This window comes from Bison bison, unplaced genomic scaffold, assembly GCF_000754665.1.
Source record: "Bison bison bison isolate TAMUID 2011002044 unplaced genomic scaffold, Bison_UMD1.0 scf7180017864183, whole genome shotgun sequence".
NCBI lineage: Eukaryota > Metazoa > Chordata > Mammalia > Artiodactyla > Bovidae > Bison > Bison bison.
The window spans coordinates 8,037,728-8,054,812 of record NW_011494755.1 but is presented as its reverse complement, the minus strand read 5'-3'; the positions used below and the strand labels follow the sequence as shown (position 1 = coordinate 8,054,812).

The 17,085-nt window shown below is 36.3% G+C and overlaps 1 protein-coding gene across 1 annotated transcript in view; it reads left to right on the top strand.

The window, feature by feature from the left end:
* The window catches only part of LOC104991227 (chromosome unknown open reading frame, human C9orf84), an 80,837-nt gene that overhangs the window by 50,588 nt on the left and 13,164 nt on the right, over positions 1-17,085 (top strand). The window contains exons 17-22 of the mRNA XM_010843625.1: positions 1,559-1,628; positions 2,660-2,838; positions 4,859-4,976; positions 6,311-6,422; positions 8,797-8,918; positions 13,689-13,782. Of these exons, the coding sequence (XP_010841927.1) occupies positions 1,559-1,628; positions 2,660-2,838; positions 4,859-4,976; positions 6,311-6,422; positions 8,797-8,918; positions 13,689-13,782 (695 nt within the window). The remainder of the gene's footprint in view (positions 1-1,558; positions 1,629-2,659; positions 2,839-4,858; positions 4,977-6,310; positions 6,423-8,796; positions 8,919-13,688; positions 13,783-17,085) is intronic.

Sequence of the window (17,085 nt, the reverse complement as noted above, 5' to 3'; positions counted from 1 at the left end):
ATCAATAACCTCAGATATGCAGATGACACCACCCTTATGGCAGAAAGTGAAGAGGAACTCAAAAGCCTCTTGATGAAAGTGAAAGAGGAGAGTGAAAAAGTTGGCTTAAAGCTCAACATTCAGAAAATTAAGATCATGGCATCTGGTCCCATCACTTCATGGGAAATAGGTGGGGAAACAGTGGAAACAGTGGCTGACTTTATTTTGGGGGGCTCCAAAATCACTGCAGATGGTGATTGCAGCCATGAAATTAAAAGATGTCTACTCCTTGGAAGGAAAGTTATGACCAACCTAGATAGCATTTTACAAAGCAGAGACATTACTTTGCCAACAAAGGTCTGTCCAGTCAAGGCTATGGTTTTTCCAGTAGTCATGCATGGATATGAGAGTTGGACTGTGAAGAAAGCTGAGCACTGAAGAATTGATGCTTTTGAACTGTGGTGTTGGAGAAGACTCTTGAGAGTCTCTTCGACTGCAAGGAGATCCAACCAGTCCATTGTAAAGGAGATCAGTCCTGGGTGTTCATTGGAAGGACTGATGCTGAATCTGAAACTCCAACATTTTGGCCACCTGATGCGAAGAGTTGACTCATTGGAAAAGACCCTGATGCTGGGAGGGATTGGGGGCAGAAGGAGAAGAGGATGACAGAGGATGAGATGTTTGGACGGCATCACCAACTCGATGAACATGAGTTTGGGTAAACTCCGGGAGTTGGTGATGGACAGGGAGGCCTGGCGTGCTGCGATTCATGGGGTCGCAAAGAGTCGGACAGGACTGAGCAACTGGACTGAACTGAACAAATTATAAAAGAGAAATAGTACTAACTTCCTTCTTATTATCACCAAAACTACTGTCATATAAAGTCAAGCAAACAAAAACATGAACTTATTAAACATTTCTATATCACACCTTTGAGAACTCTACAGTTGACAAAAGTTCATGAATAGAGTGTAGAATTTATATGAACTGGAATTAGCTATTCTTAAACCAACTATGTCTACCAAAAATAAATGGTACATGTAGGTATAATAAATTTTAATATATTTTTTCAAAATATAACAAATAATGTAAGTAATTTAAATATAATTGAGAAGCATGAGTGAATCTACGAAACAGGTAGTATACAATAAGACCTCTTTTTCTTACACAGCAAGTAGAAAGGAAAAAAATTCCTATCATAGTGAAATATCATCTCTTGCTGTCTAGTTATATACAAAATTTTTGGCTAAAGGAAAGGTAAAATCTACCATAATTTTTCGCAAAGTAAAATGAACTACACAGAACTGATGTGTTTCATTACTTTAGCATTAGGTTTTTAATCCATTTTATTATTTTATATAATAAATTCAGAATTTCCCTGCTTATAATCACACAGCATACACACACACCAGAAATAGTGCCCATGGCTCAAACTTTCTGATTTCCTAGACTTAGAAAAATAATCCTTGTTCACGGGCCTTTAATTTATTTTTATGGCAGTAAAATATATGACCTAAAAATAGATACGAAAATATACTGAAAAAAAACTTTTCGTATTTCTCTTTTCTTCCCCCAACAGGTTTGACACTGATTGTCTTACATTCAAACAAAAGAAAAGACTTTCTGGAATCCGAAGGTGTTTTAAACAGGTGAAAATGTACTTGTTCATCTATGGGTAACAGACATACCAGATCCATAGGAAAAGCACAATTTCTCCTAGAACTTAAAAAAAAAAGTTTAATAACACCTGGAATTAATGTATGCCTTTACCCTCTTCCTGAAAAAATTCCTTAACTAAATTCATTGCCTTATGTATTATTGTTGTCCAGAATTTTTGCTTAATCTTTTTTTAATATCTCCAGATTATCATTTCTATTGTTAGTGTCGGTACAAGGAGTACCTCTTTAGACCTACCCTTATTTTTAACCAGTGTTTTTGTTCAGCATTACTTCTTACATTTTCTTCCTTCTTTTTGAGTTTCCTTCTCCTGTAGTACATCTTTTAGAAATTCTTTCAGTGAGAGCCTACTAATAATAAATTTAGTGTTGCTTGTCTAAAAATGTTTTTACTTTGCCTTACTTTATGTAGAAATTATTTCTAGATAGAAAGCAGCGGTAGAGAATTTTAATTATAGTAAATGCTATGTTGTATGAAACTTGAAGATGGGAAAGATAAACTCAAGATATTTAAGTATCCATCATTTGGTTGTTAAACTATTTATGAAGCCCATTGAGGAAAAAAAAAACATTTCAAAGTTGTCAGGTAATATTCTACTGTTAATATATAGATTATCAAAGATTAAAATCTCCCATCTGTAAGAAAATGAGATTGATTTCTCCTGGTGATTTGTGTATTATTGATAAGAATCAGATAATAAAATAGGGTCCTTTGCATTTGAGGATGTGAAAAAAGTCCACGGTTTTTTTATATTCTTTTTATATATTTTATATATAAATATTTTTTATATTTTTTTAAAAGTATGACCATCAAAAAGAAAGATGAAAAGACATTAGCACAATTGGAGAACAAATCAACAGGAAATACATGTGTCTTTCCAAGATAAGTGGGCATAGATTAGAGAAGAATTTCTATAAAATAGCCAAAGCAGTCGTCTTTTCGCATTCCAAGGGTATAACGATACAAGTCTAATTCTCTTTTCTCGGCTTTCTTTTGTCTTTAGTACAAGTTTCTGTGTAGTTGCACCCAATCAATACATTGGAGCAGATTTCCCCTGGAGTAATTTCTCATTTGTGGTGGAATATAATTTTGTAGAAAACTCTTGTTGGACTGAACATTGTGAAAAATTGAATATTCCTTACATGGCCTTTAAAGTGATTCTTCCAGACACAGTTTTAAAGAGTAAGAATATAATTTAAATTCTTTTTTTTTGCTCCATGACCATAAAAATTTTCTGTTTTTTTTTAAATTTCTTATTTATGGAAAGAGAATAAGCTATAGCATTAGAAGACTAGAGTTCAAGCTCTAACTTCACCATCATCTGTGTGACCTTGAACAAAGACTTTAACTATCTCTGACCTCATATTCCTCTTTTGAAACTAACCTTTACTGATTCCATTTGTCTTCATTGCTTTAACTTCTAAATTTTACTTATAATAACACAATTTAATTATGTCTAATCTTAATCACGACTGAGCAACCGAACTGAACTGAATCTTAATCTGACTTTTATGCAACAGTATTTTTACTGAATTTCAGGGAAAATATGTAATAGTATGTTGACTGACACAGAGAACTTTTAATATGCAACAAAAACTGTGCACAAATGCTTGGAAAAGAGTCTAAACCACTTTACATAGCATTAGGTTTCTTTGTGTTTCTCAGTAGTGCTTCACATGATTAAGGTTGTGAATTCTCAGATCCACTACATGAAAAACCCTATATGTGTTTAGTCACAGTGCTCCTCTCTTTCAAAACTTGCCGTAAGTTACTTTCCACCCACCTCGAGTAGGAAATTTTAATTCTGAGACATTGCAACTCAATTCTAAAAATACAGTCACCGTAATTATTACTTTGGAATCCTTGATATACAGAATTAAGTGTTGCTGTTCAGTTGCTAAGTCATGTCCTACTCTTTTAGAATTTGTGAACATCATTAAATGATTAAAACATAGGTCCAAGAAAGGATAATACATAAGCATTCACCTTTGAACTTAAATTATTCAAACAATTCCTTATTTGGGTCATTTACAATGCTTTGATTTTCTACTATTATACCATAAGATTTATAGGAATTTATGTATCTTATATATCTTTATGTATTTGTTCTCAGAAGTAAAAACTCTAAGGTAAAATGAGTTTCTGGGTCAAAGGTGTGCACACGTTTATATATTGCTAATATCTTTGCAGAAATTCTATCCCAGTTTATATCTATGCAGAAAGTATGAGAGGATCTTTTCCCTCATGTTTTTACTTTGAGTAGGTATTATTAATCTTTTAAATTTCTGAGAGGATTAGAGATGGATAATGTTTTACAGTTGTGTTAATTTGCATTTCTTTGATTATCTGTATCATTTCATAAGTGAATTGATCTTGCATAGCCATTCTTCTGTAAACTGCCTGTTTATGTCCTTCATCCACTTATCTATTGAGGCATATAATTTTTGTCCTATTCATCTATAACACTCCTTATGGATTATTGTACATACTTTAAATTTTGATATAAATCAGTATATATATTTATACAGGAAATGTCCAATAAATACTAATTGAATAAGGCAGATACTAATATTCAGGTAGAGTATGATCCTATTTTTTCCTTTATTTTTTCAGGTGCATGTACATGTATAAGTATAGACAAGTAAAATATATGAAAATAGTTTGGAAGTATATATTGAACTCTGTTCTAAGTATATAGTAGTTTTAATAAGTAATAAATGTTTTATTTCTGGATAGTAGAATAACATGGAGAAGGAAATGGCAACCCACTCCAGTATTCTTGCCTAGAGAATCCCGTGGACAGAGGAGCCTGGTAAGCTGCTGTCCATGGGGTCACACAGAGTCGGACACGACTGAGGCGAATTAGCAAGTATGCATGCATTGGAGAAGGAAATGGCAACCCACTCCAGTATTCTTGCCTGGAGAATCCCAGGGACAGAGAAGCCTGGTGGGCTGCCGTCTATGGGGTCGCACAGAGTTGGACCCGACTGAAGCAACTTAGCAGCGGCACCAGCAGTAGAATAACATGTGGTTTTTATTTTATTCTTCAGGCCTTTATTCTGAATTCATATTTTTTCAATGAACATGATTTATTTTTATACTACTCCTTGAATATACATCTGTTATTCTCATGTTTAGTAAAAAGAGGAAGAACAGAGGGAGGAGAAAAAAGAGACATATTGATCATGTTTTTCATATTTAGGAAGCAGCTTGCTTGATAGTTTTGGTGGTTTTCTCTTGGAAATTCAGATTCCATATATGTTTTTTGCATCTGAAGGACTTCTTAATACTCCAGAAATACTACAGTTGTTAGAATCCAAGTAAGTTATTGATTCCATAACTTTACGAAGATATATATATACCCTAATGGACTAAATATTATGTTATAATGTGGCACTATTTCTTTCTGATTCAAGCCTGGAATTACATCACACAAGATAGTTTTCCATAGAGTTTATGTCAATTTATACTTCTCTCCCTATAGCATACCATCATACATATTGAATATTGTCTTTTTTGGTATATATCAATTTTGTAGAGAAATAATATTTATTTCAATTCATATTTTAATTGTATTTCTACTGTTACCAACAAATATGAATATTTTATGTTGGGGGTGGTTTCTGTGAACTGCATGGTCATATCTTTGGGTCACTGATATTGAAAATGAGTATTCTGATTTAGAGGACTTTATATACTGCTTAGGGACTCCCCTGGTGGTCTAGTGGTTAGGACTTTGCTTTCCAATGCAGGAGGTGCTGGTTCAATCCCTAGCTGGGGAGCTAAGATCCCTCATGCCTCACTGCCAAAAAAAGCAAAGCATAAAACAGAAGTATAACTGTAATCAATTCAATAAAGACTTAAAAAAAATACTGCCTTGGAATCAAGATTATGAAGTTCTGAATGAATTCTCGAGTTTTTAGGCCTTCCAACTGATATAAAAACTTTATCATAGCATGTAAGTTGTCACAGAAAGATTAGACATTGGGCTCTCTATATCAAGGAAGGATATGCTGTGACCTTAGTTAAAATGCAGATCTATTTTCCATGCTTTTGTTTTTGTATCTTAAGACTGTGGGGCATTCAAGAAAACTATGAGCTTATAAAAGTTAATTAAAATCTAGATCACTTTTTAGGAGAAAGAAAATAAAATTCTGATAAATGTAGAATGTTTTGATTTAATGAATTATTACTTACGGAGACAGAATAAATTGATCAATATGTTTATAATAGGGGGATTCCCTGGTCGTCCAGTGGTTAGGACTCCCTGCTCTCACTACCTAGGGCTGGGTTCAGTCCTTAGTGGGAGAACTAAAATCCCACAAGCTGTGCAGGCACTGACAAAGGCACAGCCCCCCAAAACCCCAAAACCAAGCAAACACAAAAGACATTTATAATAGTATCATATACAGTAATATTTGGCAAAATACATAAGGCAGCACATATCTCAACTAATCTGTCATAGACTGAATAATTCATAGTCTATATAATTCATAGTCTGAATTATTCATAAACTCAAGTTTATAAAGTAGAATAAATTGACGTATGAAATTTGAAAAGTCATTCAAATAGTCTGATATGCCAGAGGACAATCTAGTTTTTCTTAAAGAATTTTTCTTAGCCATATGTCACCCCAAAATACTGTATTTTACAGCTATAACATCACACTAGTGGAGAGATGCTGCAGCGAGTCACTGAAACTCTTTGGAGGTACAGAGCATTATGTGGTGATGACAATTGATGAGCACTCTGCTGTAATTTTGCAGGTAAAACTATACAGTAAAAAAATGTAAATCAAATGTATTAAAATGTATGTGTAACCATGTAAACATTATCAGAGACTATAGTTGGAAGAGCTTCAGTTCAGTTCAGTTCAGTCGCTCAGTCGTGTCCAACTCTTTGCGACCCCAAGAATTGCAGCACGGGAGAAGGCAATGGCACCCTACTTCAGTACTCTCGCCTGGAAAATCCCATGGACGGAGGAGCCTGGTGGGCTGCAGTCCATGAGGTCGCTAAGAGTCGGACATGACTGAGCGACTTCACTTTCACTTTTCACTTTCATGCATTGGAGGAGGAAATGGCAACCCATTCCAGTGGGACCAGATGCCATGATCTTCGTTTTAACTACTCTCTATTCATGATTTCTTCCAAAACTTTGCAAAAGGGCCATAAGTGCTAAAATCATCACTGTGGGAAATGGCTATTACCAGCCTTTTTCAATACCTTATAATTTTTACCATACTTTAAGAAGGCAGAGCAAATAGAAACTCTTTAATATTATGTCAGTTCAGTTCAGTTGCTCAGTCATGTCTGACTATTTGTAACCCCATTGGCTGCAGCACGCCAGGCTTCCCTGTCTATCACCAACTCCCGGAGTTTGCTTAAACTCGTGTCCAGCTAGTGATGCCATTCAACCATTTTATCCTCTGTTGTCCCCTTCTCCTCCTGCCTTCAATCTTTCCCAGCACCAGTCTTTTCTGATGAGTCAGTTCTTCGCATCAGGTGGCCAAAGTATTAGAGCTTCAGCTTCAGCATCAGTCCTTCCAATGAATATTCAGGACTGATTTCCTTTAGGATTGATTAGTTTGATCTCCTTGCAGTCCAGGGGACTCTCAAGAGTCTTCTCCAGCACCACAGTTCAAAAGCATCAATTCTTCGGCACTCAGCTTTCTTTATGGTCCAACTCTCACATCCATACATGACTATGGGAAAAACCACGGCTTTGACTAGATGGACCGTTGTCGGCAAAGTAATGTCTCTGCTTTTTAATATGCTGTCTAAGTTTGTCATAGCCTTTCTTTCAAGGAGCAAGCACCTTTTAATTGCATGGTTGCAGACAGCATCTGCAGTGATTTTGGAGCCCAAGAAAATAAAGTCTGTGATTGTTTCCATTGTTTCCCCATCTGTTTGCCATGAAGTGATGGGACCCGATGCCATGATCTTAGTTTTTTGAATGTTAAGTTTTAAGCCAGATTTTTCACTCTCCTCTATCACTTTCATCAAGAGGCTCTTTAGTTCTTCGCTTTCTGCCATAAGGATGGTGTCATCTGCATATCTGAGGTTATTGATATTACTCCCTGCAATCTTGATTCCAGCTTTTTTTAACATACTTTAAGAAGATAGAGCAAATATAAAATCTTTAATATTATGTACTGACCTATTTTAAAATACATTTATAGAATAATTATAGTGTTAAAACTTTTTAAAAATCAAATTCTAGCCACTGTTTCTTAAAAGGAAGTAACATACTAGTCTGTAACTGATAATATGAGATTTCCTCTAAAGTGGGGATTGACTATAAATAAGGCAGTTTTTTAAAAGAGAGAAAAGATTTCTTTAAAAATTCATATATTTTTTAATTTAAGGTATATGAATCTCCCTGATATGTTTGCTTGATTGGAATGCAAATTACAATTAATTTAATAGTGTGGGATTGGAGAGCAGAAACCAGTTTGATGGTATGGAGTATACATTAAGGTAGAAGTCTGATGACAAGCAAATATAATAATGTAAGAATTATATGACAGAAACAAAAAACTGTTAGAGGAGTTCTTATAGGATATTGTGTCTTACATATTTAAATTTCTTAAATAACAATTATTTGTGGGAGGGATATCCTGTTTGGGAAAAATTTTAATCCTCGTTTACATTACATAATTTACTGTTAGAATAAAACACTTTCTGAATTATTTGTTCTATCAAAAATTAATTTTGTTAAAGGAGATAAGGGATTCTAGATCATCAGCGAAAATTCCAATAAATCTATTTAGCTGCATTTTCATCTTCCTTAAATAAGTATTCAGTACAGATCATCCCACAGGGTTTTGTCCTGAAGAGTAGTCAGATCCCAGTCTACAGAGGATTTTGCCCAAATAGGAGCACTCTGTAGGCTGCTTTCTTCCTGTCTAGGACTTTGCGAGGTTCATGAACCTTCCTAGCTGAGGCCATCATTAACGGTTTTACATCTATTGTAGCTTTTCCCCTACTGCTTTCAGTATGACTTTCATTTTTCCATAAAAAGCCCATACCCATGCTTCTTCTCAAGTTATAATTTATATATTATAGGTTCTTGAAATATAATAACAATAATTTTATAACAACTGGTCAACCTAGTGAATATTTTTATTTATTTTCTGGTAGGACCTAGAAGAATTAAACTGTGAGAAGGCATCAGACAATATCATTATGAGACTGATGGCATTATCATTCCAGTACAGCTATTGTTGGATAATTTTATATGCCAAAAAGCCATTAAACTCAGAGTAAGTAACACTTCTCCATCCAAAGTCACATATATATCTGTTAAGTTATTCAGTCTTCTTCTTTGAACAAAAGTAGCTATGTCAATTTTCCTCTTGTTCACCTAGTTTGCTTTAAGTAAGGGATTCTCAAGGTGGAAGCAAGTCCATAGGAAGACAAACCAGAATTTTGGAGATGATCTATTTCCCCTGGAAATAGAACAAATCATCTTCCCCTCCTTTTCCTCACTAAGAATTGTTGTCTTAAGTGTTTCACTTTTTGTTCATTTTTAATTCTGGACTCATCTGTTATTGTTGCTAAGTCGCTTCAGTCGTGTCCAACTCTGTGTGACTCCCATGGACTGCAGCCTACCAGGCTTCTCCGTCCATGGGATTCTCCAGGCAAGAACACTGGAGTGGGTTGCCATTTCCTTCTCCAATGCATGAAAGTGGAAAGTGAAAGTGAAGTCGCTCAGTCATGTCCGACTCTTAGCGACCCCATGGACTGCAGCCTACCAGGCTCCTCCATCCATGGGATTTTCCAGGCCACAGTACTGGAGTGGGGTGCCATTGCCTTCTCCCATCTGTTATTAGGTTGGTGCAAAAGTAAAATTGCAGTTGGTGCAACAGTAATTGAGGTCCAAAAATAATTGCAGTTGACTTTTGCACCAACCTGTTACTTTTGTTCCAGACGCAATTATTATCACTTTTGCACCAACCGCAATTACTTTTGAACCACAATTACTTTTGCACCAACTGCTTAACCTCAAATTCTTCTGCACCAACAGCAATTACTTTTGTACCAATCTAACAAGTCATTCTTAAATCACTCCTCCCTAAAAATCGTGTGAAAATACACTAACTAGCATCTTACTATACTTTCTTCCACTGATGCTCTTAACTGAAAAATTACCCCCAAAACCCATGCCAAGACACTGGCTCTAGTTACCATCATGTGTCTCTCCTTTCCCTCATTCTGAGTTTTATGAATGTACTGCTTTCACTTTCTCCTTTTACTCTTTGAAATCTAGCTTTTGTCTCTACCTCTATACTGATCTCTCTCTCTCAGAGGTCACTCATCATTTGTGGCTTTTTGATGATCAGCTCCAAAAATATTTCCACTTCACTGCCCTGAAGTATTTAAGACTATTGTCAGTGCCTTCTGTCTCAAAACTCTTCGGTTCCATGGCACTTGCATGTTTCTGATCTTCTATCTCACCATTTCTTCTCTGACTTTACCTCTTCTGCTTCCTTGTCCCAGTCTCGAAATAGATCTGAAATCTCTTTTTTTCCTTCTATTTTGTCCATTAGAAATCTTATCCTCTCGATAGCTTCAGTCAACATCTTTCTGCATATAATTACTGTATTTGTATCTGCAGCTGCAGTCTCTCTTTGAAATCTCTGACATGTGTCTCTAACTTTACATATTATATTTCCATTCTGATATTCCACAGGCTCTCAAATTTTACATAGTATGAATTCACTATATTCTCTATTCCTGCCCAAAAAGTATCTGCTCTTTTCTTTCCTTTAGCTATTTATGACCATTGCCTCCCTTTGAGTCACCAAGACTGGAAAACAAATGCTATAGATTCAACCAGAGTACTTTCTCTTTCATCTGTCCCCTCACTCTATCTGTATTACAAACATTTTGATTCAGATTCTCATTATTTTATGTGGACAATTATAACAAACTACCAATGGTTTCCCCACCTCCAGATGGCTCTCAGTGTTACTGTCCATAAGCCGTCATACACACAATTAATATTCCCACAACCAGGCTCATATTATTTCACCCTGATAAAATACCTTCAATGATTTCCCCATTATTTACTGAATACATAGACCATTCACCCCAATATTCAAAATCTTCAGAATATAATCCCAACCTATATTTTCAGGCGTACTTTTCACTGCTTTCTATTTCAATCAGAAGTTCTGCTCATTGGCTTGCAAACAGGGTCCTTGCTTTCCTACTTCTAATTTTATTCATACAGTTCTATCTTTCTACAATATTCCCTGTATATGCATGCACACGCCATCCTGTCCAACTCTTTGTGACCCCATGGACTGTAACCCACCAGGCTCCTCTCTCCATGGAATTTTCCAGACAAGAATACTGGAGCAGGTTGACATTTCCTTCTCCAGGGGATCTTCTCAGCCCAGGGATCAAACCCATGTGTCTTGCAACTCCTGCTTGGCAGATAGGTTCTTTACCAGGTTAGTCACTGGGGAAACTCCCACCATCGTCCCTACTTCCTCCAACTATTTCATCTGGTGAAACTGGGCCCGTTTTTTAAAGACTAATCTACTTTTTCTATTCGACCTTTCTTCAGTATCCTCCACTCATGCATACAGATCAATATTTAGTTGTAAACTTTCCATCCTTCAAACTCCTTAGCTCCCTGTTTTTTCCTCATCTTTGATATTTATCATCTTTAGTTTTATATTATCATTTTGGAGCCCTTGCCCTATAGCACTGACCACGTTGCTTTCACATGATAGATTCTTGGTAAATACTTCTTGATTGAATGAATGAATCTTTCCAATTAAACTGCACACTAGTCATTCACTTTTCTAATCCCTACAATACTACGTAACAATACCACATCAGTCATAGTAGAAGTTTCAAAAATATTCTTTAGTTATTAGATAAGGCACAGATATCTTATTTAACATTCTTGTTTGACTCCATTTTTGCTTATCTTACTGTACCAAGCTCTTCATATACAGCTATTATCATGTGGGGAGAAGTGTAAGTCAGAATGTAAGAATATGAACAACTTGGTTCTTATTCCTTCTTCTATTAACAATAATCTCTAGCACTCATTTAACCTAGTTTTTCCTTTCTACCAGAACTGAAAAATTAAAATAATTATTCAGGTCTCAAATCTTCACTTTGAAGATTAATAAAGGCTATAATGCATTTTAAGTTTTATCAAGAACTTGGAGGTATTCTGGATAAACAATTGATTTGAAATTTTTTTAAGTTGTTTTTAGATTGGTATCCACCTAGAGATGCAAATGTAGTACAAGAGATGATAAGAGGAGATTTCCACTTATTTTTATCCAGATTTTCATGAAAAAATTAATTAAGTATAGTCTGAGATAGATTTATGTTCAGGATGTGAAGAATTATCACTTATTCACAGTAATATATTATTCTAAAATGTAGTTCTTTCCAGACTTCTAGGTATCTCAGTTCCATATTTCTAGAAGATTGGAACATTTTAAAAGTATTTTAATTAACTGACCGAATGAGGAAAATTGAAACTACAAAATAAATTGTTCCAGTTATCACTACCTTAGTCATTCATGCCATTAGTTCTTGCTTGAGAAAAAGTGCTAGGAATCCCCAAGACAACTCCCAAGTTTGGTGCTTTGTTAGGAGTATTCATAGCACTGAGCATATTCTTGTGCTCATGGCTATGATTTATTACAGTGAACAGTTACAAAGCAAATTCAGCAAAGGGGGAAAGGGCATGGAGCAAATTCCAGGGTAAACTAGGAGGAAGCTTCCAAGAGTCCTCTCCTAGTAGAGTCACACAGAACATGCTTAATTTTCCCAGCAACGAGTTGTGCCCACACTTGTGAAATGTTGTCTATCAGGAATCTCACCAGACACTGAGTGCCCAGGGCATTTATTAAGAGCTAGTCACAAATACAAACTCTAGACTCCAAAAAGAAAGCAAGTGTTCAATAGAAACCACATTGTTCATACAAACAGTTTAGGCACAGTGAGCCAGGCTCTCTTATCAGCCACTCTTATGAAAACAGCTTGCCTGGAAAAGAAGCCAGCAGATGAAGGAAGAGGCAGGAAATTAAGAAAGCCATTGCCTCAGTGACGTGGTTTGAATTCCTGGGTCCAACAATGTCTTCTCCTGGACCCATAGTGTTATGAACCAATAAATTTCTTTTTTGTTGCTTGGAGTACTTAAAGTGGATAAAGGTAATAGAAATATTCACTCACAGCTCAAGAGTCACATCTGACCTGCTTAATAACTATAGAAGGAAAAAAGGGGTGTTTTTAAGAATTATTGAGATATAACTGATTTATAAGATTGTGTAAGTTTAAGGAGTACAATCTGTTGATTTGATATATTTATATGTTGTTTTGTTGCTGTCATTTAGTCGTTGAGTCGTGTCTGACTTTTTGCGACCCAATGAACTGTAGCCTCACAGGCTCCTCTGTCAGTGGGATTCTCCAGGCAAGAATACCGCAGTGGGTAGCCATTCCCTTCTCCAGGGTATCTTCCCAACCCAGAGATCAAACCCAGGTCTCCCACACTGCAGGCAGATTCCTTGCCATCTGAGCCACTGGAGAAGCCCCTGTATTTATATACTGCAATATAATTATAATTATCACCTTGGTGTTAGTTAACACTTCTATCACGTCACATAATGATCATTTTAAAGAGTGTTTTTTTTCCCCCAACAGTTCAGGGAAAAGCCTCAGGGAGAAATCGAGTTATTCTTACTTTGGTCATGTGTTCATATCTGAACCTGATACTTTGGCCAGGAAGATAAAGTATTCTATTTGGCTAGGTTTCAATCACATAGCCATCCCTGGGGCCAGTAAGAGGATAAGTTAAACTTCTCCCCACCCCGCCCCCACCCCCCACACAGAGCATTCTCTAGATTTAACAGTACTATTGAAGAAAGGAGGTGGAATTGTTTTTACAAAAGAGTGCTGAGTGGACAAAAAATATGACATTATGACATGTGGAAAATAAAATAAATTTTTAATAAGTACAATCAGACATCAAATGAGTAGAATATAATAACATATTTTAGGTACCATCTTACAGAAAAGACTCTTCATCACCTAGCACTGATTTATGCAGCTTTGGTTTCATCTGGGCTAAAATCAGAAGAACTGGATGTAAAGGTATTCTTTTTCTATGTTTGTTCATGAGTATTTTTCATAAACCAAAATTATAATGAAACTCAACTGCCCTGTGAGAAGAAACATTAAATGGGTAAACTAAAAAAATATTGAAAGCCATATAAAGAACAGTTTTCAAATTAACATATATTCTTTAAACTTAAATTTCTACTCTAAAAGCCTTTAATGAATTTAAATTCATAATTTGTCTCTACCTCTGAGATTTTTTGGAAACATGTCAGAATATGAATAAAAATAAATATCCCTTGATCAAAAATATTCACTTATGGAAGATATACTGTTTATATCTACTATAAAATAGAAATTTTATGACATATGAATAGAGGAATACCTTGGTGATCTCTAATCAATCTTCTTTCTTGGCTTTGTTCAATGTCCCACTCTGACGTTTAGATAGTTTCTCCAAATGGAGGGCTCAGTTCTCTACTGTTATCACTTTATATTCTTTCTTTGATAAACTCAGACATTTCCCACAAATTTAGCTTTCATGTCTAAGAAAATCCTTAACATTTTTCTAACTTTTCTTAAAGTCTGCACCAATATTCTAGAATTCTACTGGAAATGCCTACATGAATATCCCACAGGTACCTTAAACTCTGCATATCCAAAACACAATTTGTATCCTCCCCCAAGGCAATGGCACCCCACTCCAGTACTCTTGCCTGGAAAATCCCATAGATGGAGGAGCGTGGTAGGCTGCAGTCCATGGGGTCGCTAAGAGTTGGACACGACTGAGCGACTTCACTTTCACTTTTCACTTTCATGCATTGGAGAAGGAAATGGCAACCCACTCCAGTGTTCTTGCCTGGAGAATCCCAGGGACAGAGGAGCCTGGTAGGAGGCCGTCTATGGGGTCGCACAGAGTCGGACACGACTTAGCAGCAGCAGCAGCAAAACAAATACATGGCCAGTTATTTGCGCAGTAAAAATGGGTTTGTATGGGATCAACAAATGCAATTTAGGGTCTGCAACATTAGAAACCATGGGAAATATGGGAAACCATGTGCAAGTCCAGGCCCAGAAAGGCGAGGGGAACTCTTTTAAAGAGGGAAAAAGAAAGTTGGAAAGTTATAATAAACAAAGAGTCCATTGGAGGAGTTGAGAGTTCAAAGTATAGTGACTTTTCATCAGTGGAGTTGTGACAGTCTCTCATTGGCTGAACTCTTGCCAGGAAAGAAGAGGAAGTCTTTCTTCTTACTGGACTCTGCTGTCATGGTAGGACATGAGAGCTCCTCCTTCTGGTCTCCTAACTCTATTTTAATTAACATTTTTGTTAATTTTTACACCTAGTTTATGGCATTACTATTCTAAGCTAATCAGTAGCAAAATCCTCCCTTTAACTCTGCAGCGTCTCTAGATTATGCCTCTCCTTGCTACTCCCATTGCTATTTCCCTAAATAAAGGCCTTCACCTCGTATTTGGAGTTTTTTCCTAATTAATCTCCTTATTTCTACTCTTTTCCCACTCCCATGCATCATGTATATTGACACCAATTACATTTCTGAAATACAGATGTGATACTTCACTACCGAGACTGCAAGCTCCTAAAGGAAAGGGAACATGTTTTTTTGTTTTTGTCTTCCTAGCACTAAGCAGAGCCTACATAGCAAGCTCTTGAAAAATATGTTGTTGAGTTGAATTGTCTTGCTCAAAAGATCTTCTACAGCCTCCTACATCATCAAAATAGAGTTGACCACAGCTGATTCAAACTCCTCCACAATTTGACCCATAGCTTAGCTGTGTCTGACTCTCTGGGACCCCATGGACTGTAGCCCATCACCAGGCTCTTCCGTCTATGGAATTCTCTAGTCAGGAATATTGGAGTGGGTTGCCATTTCCTTCTCCAGGGCATCTTCCTGACCCAAGGATCAAATCCTGTCTCCTGCATTGCAGGCAGGTTCTTTACCATCTGAGTCACCAGGGAAGCCCTAGTAATCCTAGAATCCTTAAAGATATTATTCTACTCACCATTTCCTGAATATGTCTCCACACTATCATCTCTCAGCCATGTGATTCTGTCCTGTCTTTCCCCAGAAATACTATTCCTTTAAACATTATTGCCTTTAAAAAAATTTTCCCCAATTATACTCAAGATAAATTTCTCCTCCCATCCTCCAAATAGTATTTCATATCTTTATTATAATATAAGGTATTTATTCATGTATCATCCACTCTGAACCATGAGAACTAGGCCCTTTTCCTTGTAAAACCTGTAGCATTCTAGCACAGTGTTTTGTACACAGTAAAAATATTCCACAAACATCCACTGAATAGAATTCAGGGAAAGCAGAACCTGTTAAGAAAATCATCAAATGATCTATTTGAAATAAAATCCAGATAATTTTGATCCTATGATGCATTTTTAACAAAGAAATACAATTCTCAGAAAAGTTACCTAAATAAATGTAAATTTCTCAATTATTCACTCAAGGGAGGTTTCACCACTTAATCAGCCTCTTTTCTCTTCACTTAATAGTGAGCAGTGCAAAACATGATTTAGAGAATCATTTTATTCTTCTCTACATGGGGTATCTGATACCAATAAGTGACAGTATTCAGGTACAGTGACATGGCCTACAAAGTATATGTTCCAAGGAAGGCATTTGGGGATGAAATAGGAATTAATGCCCAGGCACAATCCATTCCAAATGAAAGTCTCTTCCTACCTGACTCCAACTATTCCAAAAGCTTTTCAAGTTTTCCTAATGCTCTTAAAAGTAGGTCCATTTTTCCATGAAAGTTGAGAAACAAATATGATCAAATTGCTCTAATTTTGTTATTAATATATCACCAATACTCAAGCCTCCCATTCTCCTACTTGATGACATTGTTACATTAAAGGGGGTTACCTAGACATATTATTTTAGAATAATTTGGTAATATGGCTTTTGGCTCTTCAGTTCAGTTCAGTCGCTGAGTCATGTCCAACTCTTTGCAACCCCATGGATGGCAGCAGGCCAGGCCTCCCTGTCCATCACCAACTCCCGGAGCTTACTCAAACTTATGTCCATTTAGTCGGTGATGCCATCCAACCATCTATCTCATCCTCTGTCATCCCCTCCTCCTCCTGCTTTCAAACTTTCCCAGCATCAGGGTCTTTTCAAATGAGTCAGTTCTTCACATCAGATGGCCAAAGTATTGGAGTTTCAGCTTCAACATCAGTCCTTCCACTCAACACTCAGGATTGATTTCCTTTAGGATGGACTGGTTGGATCTTTGCAGTCCAAGGGACTCTCAAGAGTCTTCTCCAACACCACAGTTCAAAAGCATCAATTCTTTGGCACT